The sequence below is a fragment of the Mobula hypostoma genome, chromosome 20 (genome assembly GCF_963921235.1).
Source record: "Mobula hypostoma chromosome 20, sMobHyp1.1, whole genome shotgun sequence".
Classification (NCBI taxonomy): domain Eukaryota; kingdom Metazoa; phylum Chordata; class Chondrichthyes; order Myliobatiformes; family Myliobatidae; genus Mobula; species Mobula hypostoma.
This window is the reverse complement of record NC_086116.1, coordinates 48,089,389-48,110,536: the sequence shown is the minus strand read 5'-3', so window position 1 is coordinate 48,110,536 and position 21,148 is coordinate 48,089,389. Positions and strand designations below refer to the sequence as shown.

Here is a 21,148-nt window from a genome sequence, read left to right as displayed (position 1 = left end):
CTTTATCATATGTTGTAAGGGACCCTTTTCTCACTGGTGTTGATGATTGTTAAGGTTAGTGAAATAAACTGAAAGCCTTTCAGAGGGGTTAGCTAGATGTCTAGGTCTCTGATTCTTTCCTTCCTTTCTGGATCTCCCTGGTTGGCTTGCCACAAACATCCATTGGATGTCCATGGACATTCTTAGCTGTTTTGACCCTGCTTTCTGTAAGGATTCCATTCTCCTAATTCTTCTTTGTACTTTCTGTAATAAAAAGACTTTCCAGATGTGTCTGAAATATCCTCCTTCCTAAAGTATGGCATCCCTTTTCCCATAGTGTACAGGAATCTTGACTGCAAGTCAACAATTTATCCACACCTCTACTGTCACCCCCCTCTTGAACAGAACAAGAATAGTTCCCTTAAGCCTTGTCTTCCACCCAGCAAAGCACCCTATTCAGTGGATTATCCTTCATAATTTACAACACCTTCAATAAGACTCCACCAGCAGACACACAGCCCTTCTTTCCCTTTCAACATTTCAAAAGGATCAATCCCGTTGCAACTCTGTCTCTCTCTTCTGTCTCCCCCCCCCCCAATCTCAACCCCATCTTGCAGCAATTTCCCTTGCAGCCACAGAATTTCAAACGCCCATCCTTTCCACCATCCAGGATCCCAAACAATGAGAAACAGAGATTTGCATGCAATCTTCCATTCTAGGATACTACGTTTGTTTCAAAGTTCAAAGTACATTGATCATCAAAGTAGGATGACATCTGCTCCTGTCTGAAGGCTATGGTTACCTTATAAGGTATCTGGAGAATGCACCCTAACAGGTGTATGTAACAAGATGTATACTATATATGACCTTGAGATTCGTCTCCTTACAGGCAGCCACAAGCAAAGAAACCTAATAGAACCCATTTTTAAAAAATGATCAAGCACCCAGTGTACAGAAAAAACAAATCATGCAAAAATAAAAATAAGCAAATAACTTACAGAACTGAAGTTCATGAAAGTGAGTACACAGCCACAAAGCCAGTCACAGCTGGTCCAGGAGCCTGTTAATTGCAGGTCACGACCTAAGTTCATCACAGAGATGAGTAAACCTCACGAGCAGCGAGCTTGGCCCGTCCTACTCCTCTGGCCCAGCAGCTTTACCTTTCCAATCTGGCACGGCACTTAGATCATCCAAACAGTGGGGTTGTTCCTTGCCCTCGGGCTCCTGTGTTCAGCCCATACCCAACCTTTCCAATCTGGCCCAGCACTTAAATCTATCAAACATTGGCATGTTTCTCATTCTTGGGCCTGGGCCTGGGCTTGGGCTTGGGCCTGGGCCATGCTTCCTCGATTCTACCTTGCCTCAGTCTTGCTACTTTGCATTGCTGCCAAGTTCGCTCTAGCAACTTCACAATGTGATCTCCACAGTGGAAGAAACCATTGGGTGATTGCTTTTTGCTTATTTCACAGGAGTAACCCTAAGCTTTTGATTGCCTATTATTTTAAATCTACAACCTACTCCCACTCTGATCTATCAGTTACTGGCCATCTATGCTCGTACAACAAGGCTGAATAAAACACCTAAGGAACAGCACCTCATCTTCCATCTGGGCTTATTGAAGTCTTTTAGACTGCATCTAATTTTTCGAGCTTTGTAACTTGTTTGTTCTCTCTGATCAGCTCTGTCAGTCATCCATCTAATTTTTTTATTTGATCTCTCTCTCTCTCTCTCTCTCTCTCTCTCTCCCCCTCCCTCCCTCCCTTCCCCCCCCCCCGCATCAGTGTGGCCTGCCCTGATGGCCAAGTTCTACAGGCCTGCTATTAGCAACAACACACAACATAAATAAGCATAGTATGCTTTCAACTATTAGATCATCGGTCTAACTCCATCAGAGATGATCCATTTGTTCAACTCCTTCTCTCCCCTCCCTTCCCATCCCTATCCCCACACCCAACAATTTCTGGAATTCAAAACTAACTTGCTTTTTATTTTTCCTAGTTCTGACAAAAGGGTTAAGATCTGAAATATTAACTCTGTTTCTCCTTACACAGATGCTGCCTGACCGCTGGATGTTTCTTGCACTTTGGTTTTGCTGTGGATATTTAGTTAGCTGAAAGAAAATAACTATAACTCCAGTAACTGATTCTATTGGGAGTAGCAGTCTGTGCATAACTATATGTTATAATTCCAGGGTAATAGTATTGAATATTGTTTACCTATGAATAGGTGCAGGAGTAGTCGATTTGGCCTGTTGAGCCTGATCTGCCATTCAATAAGATCATGGTTGATCTGGCTATGGACTCTGCTCCACCTACTTGCCTTTTCTCCATAAACCTTAATTCCCTGCTATGCAGAAATCGATCTAACTGTATCTTAAATATATTTAATGAGGTAACCTCTGCTGCTTTCCTCAGCAGAGAATTCTGCAGATTCACTATTCTCTGGGGAAAACTGTTGTCTCCCTTGTTTTTCACTGCTCATCTCTGTCGTACGTCTATTACCCTGAATCTAGATCTTGTCCCTAAGTTCAGGTCTAGCTTACCAATAGAAAAACATGTCCTGCCTCTTTCTTATTTATCCCTTCCACAATTTTACATGTTTCTGTAAGATCTCCTCTAATCTTCTGAATTCCAGTGAGTATAATCCATGGCAGCCCAATTTCTCCTCATCGGTTAAACTCCCTATCTTCACAATCAACCTGGCGAATTTCCTCTGCGCTGTCTCCAGGGCCAGTATATCTTCCCTCAAGTAAGGAGACCAGAACTTCACACATTACTCTAGATGCAGCCTCGCCAGTAACCTGTACAGTTGGAAGCTCCCATGCTCTTAAATTCAATTCCTTTTATAATACTTAAATAATCATATATTTTAATATTGTCTTATTTAAAATTTGTAATCACATATAGTCCTATCTGCTACAAATATATTGAACAAGTATCGATGTCCATGCTGAAGTACTGGTCATTGTCTGTATACGGGATGATCTGTTGTATCTGGTGGCTTCCTGCTTTATGTTGCTCTAGCAGAGAACAGCTTTCACTTGTGCAGCTGCACCTGTGATTTAAAAAATGATCACTGCTTATAAGTATCACGGGAAATAGTTTGTTACCCAATATTTCATCCCTTTTAGATATTTATATTTTAATACATTAATATGTGTATAACACCTTTAAAATACTTTTAGGCATATTTGTTTAGTGGTTAATTGGATACAAAGGAAAGTGCCGTGCTGCTATCTATGTCTTATCCCCATGACGTGTATACAGGTAAAGAGGGCATAGTGTGCAGTTATAATACAATGGATTCTGGTTAATTTGGACACATCAGGAGCAGTACATGTAAGCCCAATTAAGCAGTTGCCCCAATTAGCCGAAGTTTCATGGAAATAGTTAAAAAGATTAAAAAAAGACAAACTACCATTTAACTGAGTAACAGTTTATGTATTTTAATGAAATAGAGAACACATTAGAACGTTACCAATACTACAGCAGTGCTATAAAATTAAGTATTAGTTTGTAGTTGTTATTGATGGATGAATTCATCCAGTGTACGCTGTCGTGTTCTTTTGATCAACTAAATGAAAAAAATCAGCACAAACACCTAGTACAGATAATGAACTGCCTTCATATGATACTTTCAATGATTGCATCCTCCAAATCTTCATTTTCATTGCAACATTCAAGATGATTGTCGATGTGTTCAAATTCTTTGTAGCTCCTAACTTATTGAGGTAATGAAATTGTTTCATTTTCGCTCCCAGCTGTTTCGGGTATCTCTAAGCTTGAATGCTTGAAACTTCAGTGAGCAAAACAGTTCCAAATTGTCTTACTCTTTACACACACAAAACTGACGCTATTTAAAAACTGTTCACTTCAAGTTGTAGTCTTTACTGGCCACATAAGTGCGCACAGCTGACGCTAGTACAAAAACTTCAGCAACAGTCTCTTGTCTCAATTAAGCAGCATGTTGTCCAAAATAAACTAAGGGAATCCCAGCTATTTTCTCAATTAATTTTTGTTCTTTAAGAGTTGTCCCAAATAAGTGGCTGTCCCTATTAATCAATGATCCAAATAACCAGAATCTACTGTATTTATAGTAGGCTATTTTAATTGAGTTTTTGTGAAGATTGGAAAACAATAAAATAAATAATTTTAGCTGAATAACCTATTCTAATTGAAGCAAGTTGATGCTGTGGTTATTTAACATGTACTGTGCAGAAAGAAAATGTATTTTTAGGAACCATTCTTTTGGGCAGAGCTGTGGTGCCCTATTTGGATTTGCCCTGTAGGGTATTGTTTTATTTGGACATTGGTCACCGAAACCAAACACAGATATATACCCACCTGAACTTTTTTCATGTTTTTAAAAATGATAATCTGCTTGGTCTCTGCACTTTGCTATCCCTTTCATGCTCCAACAACAGGGGTCATCAATGATTCAGTATGGATAAGTTGTAAATGGGAGATAGTGATGGGCAAGCTGGGTTTGCAAGAAGCATTTGGTGCTAACAATGTGAGTCTCAAGACTGTCCAACACAATGAGTGGCAGCTTCTCTTCATGTTGACAGATCATCTGGATCTAATCACCCAATGCTGGAAAGCTGCTGTCTTTCCCTCTCTCCCTTTGACTGCACAGCTCTCCCAAGCCTGGAGACCATTATAGTAATAATCTTGCCATTCAGTGATTACTGTTGAGTTTATTACATCTGAGGGCAGAAGTTTGTGACTGGTTCCCAGTATAGTACAGGTCATACCCGGGTTGCAAATGTCTGATTCATGCATATGCCCTCTATATTAATTTTAAAAGTTCAACCTGCACATGAACATTCATTCCTACAGATAACAGAACTAGATTTCGCTCTCCCTCCATTTTTAGTAATTATTTCATATCACTCTTATAGTTATCTCAGTACTATAGAGTTATGGTTACCGTATCCACTTTTTTTTTTAAAAGCATATTTTTTCATTTTGTGGACTTAGTTGATTTTGGGACATCCTTAAAAACAGAACCTGTTTATTGCTCAGGAGCAGCCTGTACTATTAGTATTGGCATCTCTTTTATGCTATAATGACCCAATTTGGCACATTCGATTATCATTCTTCTATCTGAGAACACAGCCTGAACACTGAGCAAGGCACCACTGCACCTATTTTCTTCCAATCTGAGACATACAGTCTGAGAGATTTAAAGGCAAAGATTAGAGGACAAAGGGTAGCAGTGGAGGGAGGGTTTCTGACAACAGGTCTGTGGCCAGAGGTGTTCCATGGAGATCAGGAGATAGAGGCCTCATGTGTGGCACCTTGTCAGAGGCCTTCTGAAAATCTAAGTACACAACATCAACTGATTCTCCTTTGTCTATCCTGCTTGTTACTTCTTCAAGGGTTTCCAACAGATTTGTCAGGCAAGATTTTCCCTTGAGGAAACCACACTGACTACTTCATCATGCACCTCTAAGAACCTGAGACCTCAATGTTAATCAACTCCATCTTCTGAACTACTGAGGTCATACGAATTGGCTTATAGTTTCCTTTCTTCTGCCTCTTCCTTCTTGAAGAGTGGAGTTTGCAATTTTCCAGTCTTGCAGAGCCATTCCAGAATCTAGTGATTCTTGAAAGATCATTACTACTGCCTTCACAATCTCCTCAGCCACCTCATTCAGAACTCCGGGGTGTACACCATCTGGTCCAGGTGTTTTATCTACCTTCAGACCTTTCAGTTTCTCAAGAACTTTCTCTATAGTTATGGTAACTTCACACACTTGATGCTTCTTGATACCTGGAACTTCCACCATTCTGCTGGTGTCTTCCACAGTGAAGACTGATGCAAAATACTTATTCAGTTCGTCCGCCATTTCGTTGTCCCCTGTTACTACCTTCCAGCATCATTTTCCAGCGATCCAATATCCACTCTCACCTCTCTTTTATACTTTGTATCTGAAGGAACTTTTGATGTTCACTTTAATATTATTGTCTAGCTTACTTTCGTATTCCATCTTTACCTTAATGACTTTATTAGTTGCCTTCTGTGGTTTTTAAAACCTTCCAAATCCTCTAATTTCCCACTAATTTTTGCTCTATTGTATGCCCTCTCTTTGGCTTTTATGTTGGCTTTGACTTCTCTTGTTAGCTATGGTTGTGTCATCTTTCCGTTAGAACACTTTTTCCTCTTTGGGGGATGTATATATCCTGTGCTTTCCGAATTGCTTCCAGAAATTCCAGCCATTGCTTCTCTGCCAGCATCCCTGCCAGTGTTCTTTTCCAATCAACTGTGGCCAACTCCTCTCTCGTGCCTCAATCATTTCCTTTACTCCACTCTAATACTCGTACATCTGACTTTTGCTTTACCAAATTTATTGCTAAATTTATTATGGATAGAAAAGGAAAGTTAATAGAATGTTATTTATTACTTGAAAAATTAAACTGGAAAAATGCAGGCTATACTTCAGTTTTATGGAGCTTTGTTGAAACTATATCTGGAGTTCTATGTTTAGTATTCATCTTGTTTGTTTTAAACAGGTTAAGCAAGTTCTTGGGAGGTTTACACGTGAGATTGACTGGCCAGGCTTGTATTCACTTAGAATGAGAGGTTGATTCCTGGGCTAGGGGTTAATGTATGAAGAGAGCCTGAGCAAGTTAGGCCTGCATTCACTGGATTTTTAGAAAAGTGAGAGAGGACTTGATAAAACCATGTAAAACTTCAAAGGAATATGACAGATCGGGTGATGAAAGGATGTTTTTGTGGGATAATCGGAGCTAGGTGTCACTTTTTTAAGAAATAAAAGGTCATTCATTTAAGGTGAACTAAGACAATCTTTTTGTCTGTGTATCATGAGATTTTGGAGCACTTCTTCCAAAGAGGTGGGAGAGGTCTTTGAATATCTATGTATCCTGCTCTAAAAAAATTGGTAAGCAAAGTGATGAAAGGTACCATTTGTAGATGGCGATGCAGAGTTGAGATGGCAGTCAGATTGGTCCAGAACTTACTAAATAGTGGAGCAGGTTTGAAGGACTGAGTGGCCTCCTATTTGTAGTTCATGAGTATGTAAATGATTAAAACTAGATGCATATTATTTTGTAAGTTGTAATAGAATATTTATTAGAGGTGTGCCAGTATCCACCTATATTTGAAGGTTTGTTCTCATATGATAGTTGCTCTTAGATCATGTAAGGTTCAAAGCAGCTTGTTATCAACTGAGGAAAGCAAACTGCAAAGCAGCTAGAATTAGCTTGTGTCTCCAATCTCCAAAAATGGATGTTGCAAGTACATAAATTAATTTGCTAGCTTTTATGCTTTCTCATTGAAATGCATAAAAATGCTAAAGTACTTGATAGCATGGTCGCAGACTCAATATTTCTGCTGGCTAGGGTATCAGGAGGCAACAAAACATGCCTCAAAATTAAGAGTTGGTCATTCAGGACAGATGAAAAATTTCTTCACCAAGAATGTAGTAAATCTCTGAAATTTTCTACCCAAGACAGCAATGGAAGGATTGTTATTAAGTAGCTTCAAGAGAGATCAATACATTTTTTGTTTTGGGAGACTGGGGGGATGTGGGGTGCTATAAAAACTTCATGTTGAGGTAAAAGCGCAGTCATGATCTTAAACTACGGAGCAGGCAGGATTGATTAAATGGCCTTTTTTTGTTCCTATTTCTTACATTTCTGTGCTGTCCCTAAGCTTACATATAATTAAGCAAAAAAGTTAGGTAAATAGTGAACATCTCTATGAAAGTCATTAAGAGAGAGGTGCAGTAATTTGATTTTTGTCAATTATGTTAAATGCATTTTATACAGCAAGAGAAAGTAATACATCTTGCTGAACAGTACTTTTCAACGACTCACCATGTGACACTTTGAAGCAGCAATTGGCAAGCACAGTTAAGTGAAACACTGGAAATTTGGAAAATTGTAAAATTTGTAAAAAAAAAATTGTATCATTTTTTAACTGGGGCTTCTTTGTTAAAGTTATTTTAACATATTGATAGAACCGGGCCTTTTGACTGTTTTTTGAGGAACTCTAGACTATTTGTTTGCATGATAACACAGTCAATAGGACTTTGAAAACAGCTTAACTAAAGCAATATTTAGCATTGCAAGTGCTGGAGAGATCCCTTAACATGAAATAGAGGCAGGATTGACACCAAAACCTACTTTGCCATTGATTATGATCATGGTTGATCCTCTTCCTCAAGTGCATGGCTGAGCATCAACAGCATCCAGGGGTTAAGAGTTCTAAAAAAAAATTGCAACTCTTTGAGTAATTTGTTTCATTTCAAAAATACTGAGCTCTAGCATTGGTACCTCAGCTAGAAGAAACAGCCTCTCAGCATTTGGCTATCTCAGATCTTATGTTTCTGCAATAATTCTTCTCACTTGTTTAAATGATATTGTATATAAAGCAATTCAAGTAAATCTCCCAGAATACTGAGGATCAACTCAGTGAATCAGTACTGGACTGCAACCAAGACAAATTTATCCTTTGTTGGATTCGGAGTTCAAAACTTTGCACAGTTAAGCTACTCACTAGAGCTACTTTTAAACAGAAAATGTGGGAAGTTCTCATTTGTGCAGTTGGAAATTGAATTAATGTTATCGGTTGATAATCTTTCATCAGGAAAAGCTAGAGATTTTTCTAGCTTTAAGATGAAGTTCTAAGATGTAATGAAATTGGAGAGGGCAGTAGGAAACAAAATGGAGAGGCAGGAGAGAAAAGCAGTGGAAATTCATGGTGAAAAAAGAGGATTGGTAAGTGAAGAAAGAATCAGTCTAGAATGTTGCAGTGCAAGCTGATGGTTGAATCTAAATTAAAATATAAAGCTTATTACAAAATAGGACTTTTTGAAATTGTTGAACTTGGTGTTCAGTACAAAATCTAAAAATACCCAGTTGAAAGACAAGGTTTTATTTCTCAAGTTTGTATTGGAATGGTAAAGAAAAGCAATGTAAGGATTGGGGTGTGGCGTCTGGAAGTTCATAATCACACTAGTGCACTGTACAGAGATATTCTGCAAAGTAGTTGCTCGATTTGCATTTAGTTCCTGACATAGAGGAGACAATGTTGTGTACCATGAACACTAGGTAGGTCTTGGGGTTTTGAATAGTGGGAAGGCAGAAATATAAAAGGGAGATTATTGCGTTTCTGTGATTAAATTAGAATGTGTTATTGAATAAAGTGGGTATTAGCAGAGATGGAAGCATGAGGTCAAAACTATCCATTTGGAATTCTATTTTCTATGTAAAGAGAAAGGTGCATTTATGTGCCGAAATTGCAGTAGATGATGTGTTGACGTAGAATGTGAGGACAGAAATCCTAGCTAAGGAGAGGCGGAAGAAGAAGGGATAAGAGTGAAATTGCAGTCAAGTGCTCTTTCAGCCATGGTACAGGGAATTAATGGTTGCTTCATGCGTGGAACATTTTTGTTTGTCCTTATAATCTGTTTATATTTCCAGAAACATTATATTCAATGATTTATCTTTTTCCCCCAAACTGCCCTGGGACCTTAAATCTTGCTTCTTAAATATTTGCTTAGAAACTAAATTGTTAGTTGGCCTTCATTTTTCTGTACTTAATTGAGTTTGTCAGAAGTATCATATACAACTCAGGTAAACTGTAAACATTGATAAAACCTTTCCTATAACCTTGTAGAAAGAGATTAATTTATCTTGCTGTAGTGATTAAGGAGAGCATTATTTGCCAGAGTCCAGTCATGGAAATAATCACTTGCTATATTTGGATATTAAATTGTAAAAGCAGGTTCACTTTATTCAAGATTCAAGTTTATTTGTATATGGAAATATACAGTGAAATACATTGTCTGAGTTAACAATCAACACACCTGAGGATGTCCTGGTGGCAGCCCACAAGTGACACCACACATTCCAGCACCAACATAGCAGCAGGACAAAATAGAACACAACAAGCAACAAAACAGCAGCAGTAAATTAAGCCCCCTTCCTCCCTCCCTCCCGCCCATGCAGATACAGTACATAGTCCTTTAGGCCATAATATCACAGGAGCAGCATCATGCCATTTTGTCCCAGCTCTGCTCTGCCATTCCATTGTGGCTAATTTATTATCTCTCTCAACCCAATTCTCCTACCTTTTCTCCATAACCTTTGACATCCTGAATAATCAAGAACCTATCAACCTCTGTTTTTAATATACCCAATAACTTGGCCTGCACGGCTGTCTGTGGCAATGAATTTCACAGATTCACCACCTCTGGCAAAAGAAATTCTCCTTGTCTCTGTTCTAAATGGATTTCCCTCTATTCTGAGGCTGTACTCTCTGGTCCTAGAATCCCCCACTATAGGAAACATCTTCTCCACTTGCACTCTATCTCGGCCTTTCAATATTCCTTGGGTTTCAATGAGATACCCCCTCATTCTTCTAAACACCAGCGAGTACAGGCCTAGAGCCATCAAACGCTCTTGTATGTTAACCCTTTAATTTCTGAGATCATTCTCATGAGCCTCCTCTGGGTCCTCTCCAATACCAGCACATCTTTTCTAAAACTGCTCACAGTTCTGTTTGATCAATACCTTAAAAAGCCTTGGAATTATATCCTTGCTTTTGTATTCTTGCCCTCACGTAATGAATGCTAACATTGCCTTTGCCTTCCTTACCACCGACTCAACCCTGCAAGTTAACTTTTAGGGAACCCTGCAAAAGGACTCCTAAGTCCTTTTACACTTCTGATTTTTGAATTTTCTCCACATTTAGAAATTAGTCCATGCCTTTATTCATTCTACCAAAGTGCATGACTTCCCTACACTATATCTGTCACTTTTTTGCCCATTCTCCCAATGTGCCTAAAGACATTCTGTAGACATCCTGCTTCAACACTACCTGCCCCTCCACCTATCTTCATATCACCTGCAAACTTGGTCACAAAGCCATCAATTTCTTCATCTGACATATAACACGAAAAGAAGTGGACCCAACACCAGTCCCTGCAGAACACCACTTGTTACCGGCAGCCAACCAGAAAGGCCCCCTTTATTCCCACTCTTCGTCTTCTACCAGTCAGACAATCTTCTAATGGGCTCTTATTTTTTTTAAAAGTAGTCTCCTGTCCAGCACCTTGATAAAGGCCTCCTGAAAGTCCAAATGAACAGCTTACACTGGTTTTCCTTTGTCTATTCTGCCTGTTATTTCCTCAAATAATTCCAACAGATTTGTCAGACAAGATTTCTCCTTGAAAAGCCATGCTGACTTTGATCTATTTTGTCATGTGCCTTTAAGTACCCCAAAACCTCATCCTTAAAAATAGACTCCAGCATCTTCCCAACCACTGAAGTCAGTCTACCTGGCCTATAATTTCCACTCTTCTTCCTCCTTTCGTAAAGAGTGGAGTGACATTTGCAATTTTTCAGTACTCCGGAAAGTTATTCTTGGAAGATCATTACTAATGCCTCCACAATCTCTTCAGCTACCTCTTTTAGAACCCTTGGGTGTCATCCATCTCATCTACCTTCAGACTTTTTTTGCTTTGAATGTACTTTCTCCTTGATCATAACAACAACAACCACTTCTTCCCCTTGATACTCTTGCAATTCTGGCATTCTGTCAATGTTATCCAGAGTGAAGACCGACACAAAATACTTACTAAGATTGTCCATCATTTCTTTGTCCCCCATTACTGCCTCTCCAATGTAATTTCCCAGAGGTCCTTACATCCACTCTTCTCTTTTATTCTTTATATATCTATATCAGGAAAGAAAACTTCTTGTAATCTCTTTTATATTACTGACAAGCTTACTTTCATATTTCATCTTTTCTCTCTTTGTGGCTATCTTAGTTGCTTTCTGTTGGTTTTTAAAAGCTTCCCAATCATCTACCTTCCCACTAATCGTTGCTCTATTATATGCCTTTGCTTTAGCTTTTATGCTATCTTTGACTTCCCTTGTCAGTCATGGCTGGTTCACACTCCCTTCTTCATATTTGTAATGTTTCTTTCCTGCACTTTCTGAATTGCTCCCAGTAACTCCAGTCATTGCTGATCTCCCACCCTCCCTGCTAGTGTCCCCTCCCAGTCAACTTTGGCCGACTGCTGTCTTATGCCTCTGTAATTCCTTTTACTCCACTGTAATGCTGATACGTCTGATTTTAGCTTCTCCTCCTCAAGCTGCAGGGTGAAGTCTAGCATATTATAGTCACTGTCCCCTGAGTGTTGCTTTACCTTAAGCTGCTTTCTCAAATCTGGGTCATTACATAACACCCAATCCTGAATTGCCATTTTCCTTGTGGGCTAAACCCCAAGCTGCTCTCAGAAGCCCAGGGCAGGCTGTCTTCTTTGGCCTACAGCCTCTAATGGACTCAAGGCTCAAGCTTACAAATCCTGAGCTGATGTTGTTCCTTTTAAAATTATCAATGATGTTATGTACTATCTGACTCAACATTGTGTATTAGATATATAAGGTACAGAGATCACATTGACATATGTAGAATTATTCTTTTACATGCAGAAAATGTGAATTAAGTATGTTTATAAAATGCCACAAGTAACCCACAGTCCCTTAAATGAAGACGTTTCTTTTCTCTGTGGAGGTAGTAAAGAGAAGAGAAATAGAGGGAGCCCTGGAAGAGACAGCAGAAGTGGTTTTCAGCATTGGTGATAAGGGTACAAGAATGTCAGCAGTGAGAGTGGGGTGTTGGACAAGGTGGCATCAGCAGGGATGCAGTCCTATATGCTTTTTTAAAGTTTTTGCATTATGTGAATGTACAAGCTAAGTATGTAGCTCAGCTTAATGCAGTAGCTGTGTTCCTAAGAAATTGTGCATCATAAAGAGTTGCATTGTAGTACTACTGGCTATTTTTGCCTTCAAGGTAGATTCCCCACCATAATCACACTATAACTAATGTGGTCTGTGCACTGCAAATAAATTCCCTAAACCATTAATCATGTATCTAATTTGCATTATGGAAAGCTGTATTACAGCAGAGCTAGCTGTATTGGTTTGGGATGATATGATTAGTCCAGAACTTGGATGTTAGCAGGGAGCCTTGACACACATTAGGTATGGTTTTCCAGCCATTTAGTTGCAAAAATCCATATTCACTGTATACTGTTTTGCATGATTTTTATCCTGAAATAATTAAAACATGTTGAAAATTAAGCTGATATTAAAAACTGGTGATGTGTGAAAAAGGCATATTTTGAGATGGTAAAGTCTAAGAATACACATTTTTAAAGGCTATTGTGTCCTGTAGTATGATAAGTATTCACACTTTTAAGGTACTGCCAAAGTGATGTCACAAGAATTTGATTTTAAAGAAAAAGGTGTTTGCACATCTTACAGGTGTGTTACATGGTGTAGTAAACTCTATCTATGTAGATGTAGTCCAAATATTTGTAGGATGAGTAGTTTTTAACATATTACTGGTAGTATATTTTGCTGATTTTATTGGAAGAGGACTTTTAACAAATTTTCCATGTCACAGTGATGCCATATACTGTACATCTAAAAGATCTATTTTTATTGTCCATCCAGAGCCTTCATTGTCATATCAAGCTTGGAAGGGAAGATGATGATCTGGAGTATTTCAGTAGTAGTGCAGCGATACAGAGAGCTGTGTTACGGAGGAGAATGTGGGTAGTCTGAGTGATGAGCTGGATGAATGGAATTTATCTTTGGTTTGGTTTCTGATCACTTGAATAATACATCAAGTTTGAATAATATATCAAGCAGTTGACAAGAGATGTGGAATACAGTATAGTCTATTAATCCAGGATACTTGGGACTTTATTGCTGGACCACCGGATTTTCCAGACTCTTGGATGTTGTTCCTTTCAATACTCCCATACAGTTTCAATTCACTTTTAACAGTAACGTTTTGAGAGAACCCAGTAAGTTTAAAAGGAGCATGGGAAACAAAGATAAATTTCAAGGAAGTGTGAGAAGCTGTGCCAGTTACCAAATTTTCCCAATTCCCAGATAGTCTGATAATTTGTTATTGGATCTGTTGTAACGTTATTTTGCTTAAAATGGCCTGGGTTACAGACCTATGGATATCACTGGATACTAATAAGGGAAAAATTGTATTGCTACCAGCAATAAAATATTCTAATAATTCAAGCCTTATAATGTCAGCAGCATCATACTTCCTCAGCCACAGGCCTTCTTTCATTGATGAGAAGAGTTATTTTCCATCCATATTAAGTTGGAAGAATCATTACATAGAATTTGTTCTCCAAAATTTTGAAATAATCTAGAGCAGGGGGTTCCCAATCAGGTCCACGGACCCCTCGTTTAATGGTTTGGGTCCATGGCATAAAAAAAGTCTGGGAATCCCTGATCTAGAGCGACCTTTTTTTAAAAATAAGTCATTGGTATGATTAACACACATCAAAGTTGCTGGTGAACACAGCAACTTGGTATGATTAAGATGGTTTTGCGTGGCATTCCTTCTGTTATAAATTTATATATTTTTGAACTTGTCATGAGTAATGCTATTAGACATGTACTCTTCTGAAAATGGTTGCATGACGTTTTTTAAATAATATTTTTTATATATCTAACTAAAATGTCTTCAAAATATTTTGCTTCAGCGTTGTCAAATATTTCTGGTTAAGAGTTAGATTTTCCTTCTTAATTTGAAGAAATATTCACATTTGGAAAGAATTCATTTAATTATGTACCCTTAAATGAACACTATATTGAAATGAAGCCTTTGGCTGGATGTGATGTAATTATACTTTGTGCTAGTAATTGGAAAGGAAGAAAGAAATGAATTTTACTTATCTTACCACATAGAGGAAATTGGATTGAAAATTAGTTTTGAAGGTTGAGGAAATGATTCTTTTAAAAAATGGCAAATCAAAGATGGGTATGCTTATTTGAGAGATCTGAAGGGTATTTCTTTGTTAATAATTGTGCCATCAGAAAGTACCATCCAGCATCTTCCTATACTTGCTGGTGTTTTTGCGTCATATACTTAACTCGACTGCTTTGTTAACTGCAAATTTTGGAATTTAAGCAAAGACATCTTGTATAAATGTCCCACTTTTATTGTTTGTCATTTTAATTAATGCTGTATGTCCTCTATTTCTTTTGGTTTATATTTTGAATCAGTGAGAAGACCTTCATTTTCACCTCGATGGTTCTAAAGTAGTGATTGTTATTACTACTTTAAAATGCCTATAAGTATATGACACAGTATTTGAAGCAGAATATTGAACAATCTAAAGTTAGAATGTGCTTATTAAGATAATAGATGGAAATTGGTAACATTGGTAAAATGGAAATGTAAAAGGAATTGAAGATGTTTGTGCTTATATTCATATATTCTAAAGTGAAGGCGCTGTTTCATCAAGATGGTTTTTTCCTCTAACCAGTTTTTCTTTCACTACTGTATTTTTCTCTCTTCCTGACTTAATATTTAAGTCACCTATTCCGATTACTGTTAATTCTGTAATTCTTCAATCTGGTCATAATGATGTTCAGTTGCATTGATTCATTCAGATCCCACCTGCCTCGTTTCCCCTATTATGCCAGGATCAGCATATTTATTCAACAACTTTCCACATTTTTAAAACTTTATTGTTAAAAAAGACGTCCATAAAACATAGGAGCCGAATTAGGCTATTCCACCCATCAAGTCCACTCTGCGGTTTCATCATAGCTGATCCTGGGTCCCATTCGACCCCATACACATGCCATCTTACCATATCCCTTAATTCCCCAATCAATCAGGAAACTATCAACTTCTGCTTTGAATATACCCATGGACTTACCCTCCACTGCTGTCTGTTGCAGAACATTCCACAGATTCACCACTCTTTGGCTAAAAAATTCTACCTTCTGTTACAAACTGCCCTTCAGTTTTGAGGCTGTGCCCTCTAGTTCTGGATGCCCCCACCCAGAGGAAACCTCCTTTAGTCCTTTCAGCATTCGGTAGGTTTCAATAAGATCCCCATGCATTCTTCTAATTTCCAGTGAGTACGGGCCTAAAGCTGCCAAATCTTCCTCATAGATTAACCCCTTCATTTCCGGAATCATCCTCATGAACTTCCTTTGGACTCTGTCCAATGACAGTACTCCAAATGCGGCCTGACAAGTGTCTTATAAAGCTTCAGCATTATCTCCTTGTTTTTGTATTCTATTCCCCTTGAAATAAATGCCAACATTGCATTTGCCACCTTTACTACAGACTCAACCTGTGAATTAACCTTCTGGGAATCTTGCACGAGGACTCCTAAATCCCTTTGCACCTGTGTTGTTTGAATTTTCTCACCATTTACATAATAGTCTACTCTATTGTTCCCTTTACTAAAATGCAGTATTGTACATTTCCCACTGCTTTCCATCTACCACTCTTTTGCCCATTCTTCCACTTTGTCATAAGTCCTTAGCACTACCTACCTTTCCACCTATCTTCATACCATCCGCAAACTTTGCCACAAAGCTATCAGTTCCACTATCTAAATTACTGGCAAACAATGTGAAAAGTAGCAGTCTCAATACTGACCCAAGGAACACTAGTAATCACTGGAAGCCAACCAGAAAAGGCCCCCTTTATTCCCACTCACTGTCTCCTGCCTATTAGCCATTCCTCTAACCATGCCAGTATATTTCCTGTAACACCATTGGATTTTTTCTTGTAAAGTAACCTCATGTGAGGCACCTTATCAATCTGAAATCCTTCTGAAAATCTAAGTAAATGACATCCACTGCCTCTCCTTTGTCCACCCTGCTTGATACTTCCTTGAAAAATTCTAACAGATTTGTCTGGCAAGATTCCTTGTTGAAAGGAAACTCAACCATGTTGAGTTTGACTTATTTTATCATTAGTCTCCAAGTACCCCAAAACCTCATCCTTAATAATGGACTCCAACACTTTCTCAACCACTGAGGTTAGGCTAACTGGCCTGTAATTTCCTCTCTTTTGTCTTCCTCCCATCTTAAAGAGTGGAGTAACATTTGCAATTTTCCAGTCCTCCTTTTCAAGTGATTCTTGAAAGATCATGGCCAATGCATCCATCCAATCAATAGCAAATAAGTTGGATTTTCTGCCACATCAAATCATGCCTTTGTTACTCTCGAGGTATGTGGCAGACCAGCTGTTATTTTTTTTTAATTGCAGTTAGGTTATACTTTCAATAGTAAATGAGATACTTTACTGTGAACTGGGCATAAAATGAAAATGCTCCAATTCTTGACGCAGGCCGCGTAGATTTATAAAGAAATTTATTTCATGTTCATACTCAATGTTATATATTGTAACATGGCAGGACTAATGTATATTTGCTTAACAAGTGTGTTTTTTTTTGTTTAATCTGATATTAGGTGAAGCGTACATATTCGCATGGTACTTACAGGGCTGGTCCAATGCGACAGATCAGTTTAGTAGGAGCTGTGGACGAAGAAGTTGGGGACTATTTTCCAGAGTTTCTTGATAGATTGGAAGAGTCTCCGTTTTTAAAAGCAAGTATTTTTTTAATTATAGAAATCTACAGGTATTGACAACTGTTAGGAAATGTTCTGGACTGCATGTATGGTGAATACAAAAACATGAGAAAATAGGAGTAGACCCCAACCCTGCTCCGCCATTCAATATTTTCATAGCTGATCTGCCTCAGGCTTCACCTGTTTTTTTTGTGTGTCTTTTCCTGATAGCCCTCAGTTTCTTGATTGTTAAAATGTATCTATTTCCTATTTAAATAACCTAACCTCCCAAAAGCTCAGGTACAGAGAATTCTAGAACTTAGCAATTTGTGCACAAAACTCATGCGACTAACCTCTTTCTTTATTAATCCTTTCATTGATTAAAAAAAAACACAAATACAATCAAGAGGAGAATTAGTTCAAATATATATATCAGTAACCAAGATTAAAATAGACATTGTCAAAATCATAGATATGGTTAAACTAGTATAAAATATATAATTAAAAAAAGAAAATAACAATTCTCCTCTTACCAGTTTAAAAGGAGAAAGGGAAAAAAACATTGGGTTTTAAATGAAAAGAAAAATAAACAACCCACTACACTATATATAAAAAAAGAACAAACAAAACAAAAAAAAAGGGACTGGGCAGTCCATTTTGAGGATACAACTGAAAAAAGAAGAGAAGAAGACTCTCTGATCAAATTTAAAACTTCGAAAAAAAAAGATTGAAAGAGTAATAAATCAAATTAAGTGAAAATATTGGATAAAAGGTTGCCATGTTTGCTCAAATTAAAAGGGTGTATCAAATGTCCGACTTCTTACTTTCTCTAAACATAAACAGGACATAATGGAGGAGAGCCAATAAAAGACCGTAGGTAGATTAGAATCTTTCCACTTCAATAAAATGGCTCTCCAAGCCAGTAAAGTCGAAAAGGCTATCATACGTTGAGTGGAAACAGGAATATTTCCTGCTTCCGATGGGATAATCCCAAAAATTGCCATAAGCAAATGAGGTTTTAAATCCGGATCCAAAACTCTTGATAGTGTTTTAAAAACATTTCTCCAAAAGTTATCTAGCTTTATACAAGACCAATACATATGAGTTAAAATGGCCAGCTCAGTATTACATCTGTCACAAATAGGATTAATTGGGGAAAATATGCGCTAGTTTATCTTTTGACATATGGGCCCGGTGCACTACCTTGAACTGTATCAAGGAATGACGGGCACGAATAGATGAGTTATTAACCGAATGAAAAATTTTACTCCATTGATTATCTGAAAATGACTCTTGAAGTTCCAATTCCCAAGCGCGTTTAATTTTATCATTAGATATCATTCGTAAACTCAATAACCGTTTATAAATTATAGCTATCAACCCTTTTTGAAATGGTTTAAACTGAAAAAGAACATCTATCATATTAGGTGGATAAGCAGAAGGGTAATTTGGTAACAAACCACGTAAAAAATTCCTAATTTGTAAATATCTAAAAAAATGTACATTAGATAAATCATATTTATCTGCTAACTGAGAAAAAGACATTAAACAGTCCCCTAAAAATAAATCTGAAAAAGTTGTTATTCCCTTGGTTTTCCAAATTAAAAAGGCCTTATCCAAAATTGATGGTTTAAAAAAATAATTGAGATAGATATTACTAGAAAGAATAAAATTATTAAACTCAAAAAAAATCTACTAAACTGGAACCAAATTCTTTATGTATGTTTAATAACGGGATCAAATTCTTGTCTCTAATCTTAGAAAACAAAAAGGGAAGAGGAACTCCCAGTAAAGAGGCCAAAGAAAAACCTTTCACTGAGTTTACCTCTAGATCCAACCATGAAGGACATTCATGTATATCTGAATAGTGAATCCAAAAAGTAATATATCGAATATTAATTGCCCAATAGTACATTCTAAAGTTAGGCAAAGCCATCCTGGGCCAAAATTAAATCTTTCCAAAACCTCAAATAAGTAAGACCACTATCAAAAACTTTGTCTGCATGAAGAGAAACAACACATTCAGATTCTTTAGATGGTGAAGAGTGAATAATATTTAATAATCTTTGAATATTAAAATGTGAATATCTATTTTTAATAAATCCAGTTTGGTCATTGGAAATAACGTTAGGTAAGATATTCTCAAGTCTATTAGCCAAAATCTTAGAGAGAATTTAAAAACCCACATTCAATAGAGAAATTGGTCTATAAGAGGCACATTCAGATAAATCTTTATCTTTTTTCTGAATTAAAGATATTGAAGCTTCATAGAAAGTTTTTGGGAGAGTCCCAGAGGATATAGAGTCAGTGAAAATTTGACATAAATAAGGTATAAGTATATCAGTAAAAGTCTTATAAAATTCCACTGTACATCCATCTGGTCCCAGAGCTTTAGCTGATTGAAGAGAGGATAGAGCCCTTGCTATTTCCTCTAGTTTAATAGGTGCATCTAATGCATTCACATCTTGAATAGAAATTTTAGGTATATTCACTTTTTGCAAAAAGCTATTCATAAAAGTAATATCTGAAAATTCGGACATGAAGATTAGAGTAGAAATCCATAAACGTCTTATTAATTTCATGAGGATCTACTGTTGTAGTTCTATCAGGTCTTCTTATTTTCAGGATCTGTCTTCTAGCCATACTTGCTTTTAACTGACCAGCTAATAATTTGCCTGATTTGTCTCCGTGTATATAAAATTGGCTTTTGGATTTAAAAAGTTGCTGTTCAGTGAGAAAAGTCAAAAGCAAATCATGTTGTGCTTGGAGTTCCACCCTCTCCGTAAAGAGATCTTCACTAGGCATTACTGAATAGAGTTTATCTATTTCTTTAATCCTATTAGTGATCAGCAAAAGTTCCGCGTTAGTTTTCCTTCTTGAACCTACTGAATATAAAATTATCTGTCCCTTAAGAAAAGATTTCATCATATCCCAAATAACCAAATTTGACATTCCCTCAGTTGTATTCAATTCAAGAAATAGAGAAATTTGTTCTTTAATAAAATTTACAAAAGTTGAATCTGCAACAATGAAATATTAAATCTCCACTAAGGTCTGTAACTGTTATCAGAAAATTCTGAAGTTAGTTTCATAGGTGTATGATCTGACAACACAATCACATCATAAGCACAGTCAACAACAGAGGGCACCAATCGTGTATCCAAGAAAAAATAATTAATTCTTGAATATTTATGATATACATGTGGGGGGAAAAAAAGAAAAATCTTTTTCTTTAGGAAATTTGAATTTCCAAATGTCGACCAGACCGTATTCAAATAAAAAAGAAGAAAGTTGCAGCTTTGTTAGGAAGTGACGGATTGGTGGACGATCTGTCAATCAATGGGTTAAGACAACAGTTAAAGTCACCGCCCATAATGAACTTATATTCATTTAAATTCGGCAATACAGAAAATAGCTTCTTAAAAAAAATCGGGTTTGTCTGTATTAGGTGCATATACACAAACCAAAGCCACCTTTTGACCACACAACAAACCAGTAACAATTAAATATCTTCCAATTAAATCAGTAACAGTATTAAAATGAACAAAAAAGATTTTAGAATTAATGAAAATAGATACCCCTATTATTTTATAAAGAGTGAAATAAGGGTCCCTTCCAAAATTTAAAAAAGCGATTTTCATCTTGTTTACGAATATGTGTCTCCTGCTCAAAAATAATATCTGCATGGTGTTTTTAATTTCTTAAAAATCTTTCTACACTTAATAGGTTGGTTCATACCGTTTAAATTCCAAGATATTATATTGATTTTATTGAGATCCATA

The 21,148-nt window shown here is 37.1% G+C and overlaps 1 protein-coding gene across 1 annotated transcript in view; it reads left to right on the top strand.

Annotated features, from left to right (window-relative positions):
• LOC134359491 (lysine-specific demethylase RSBN1L-like) overlaps window positions 1-21,148 on the top strand; it is a 77,166-nt gene that overhangs the window by 36,880 nt on the left and 19,138 nt on the right. Inside the window, exon 3 of the mRNA XM_063072823.1 lies at window positions 17,268-17,405. Within this exon, the coding sequence (XP_062928893.1) occupies window positions 17,268-17,405 (138 nt within the window). The remainder of the gene's footprint in view (window positions 1-17,267; window positions 17,406-21,148) is intronic.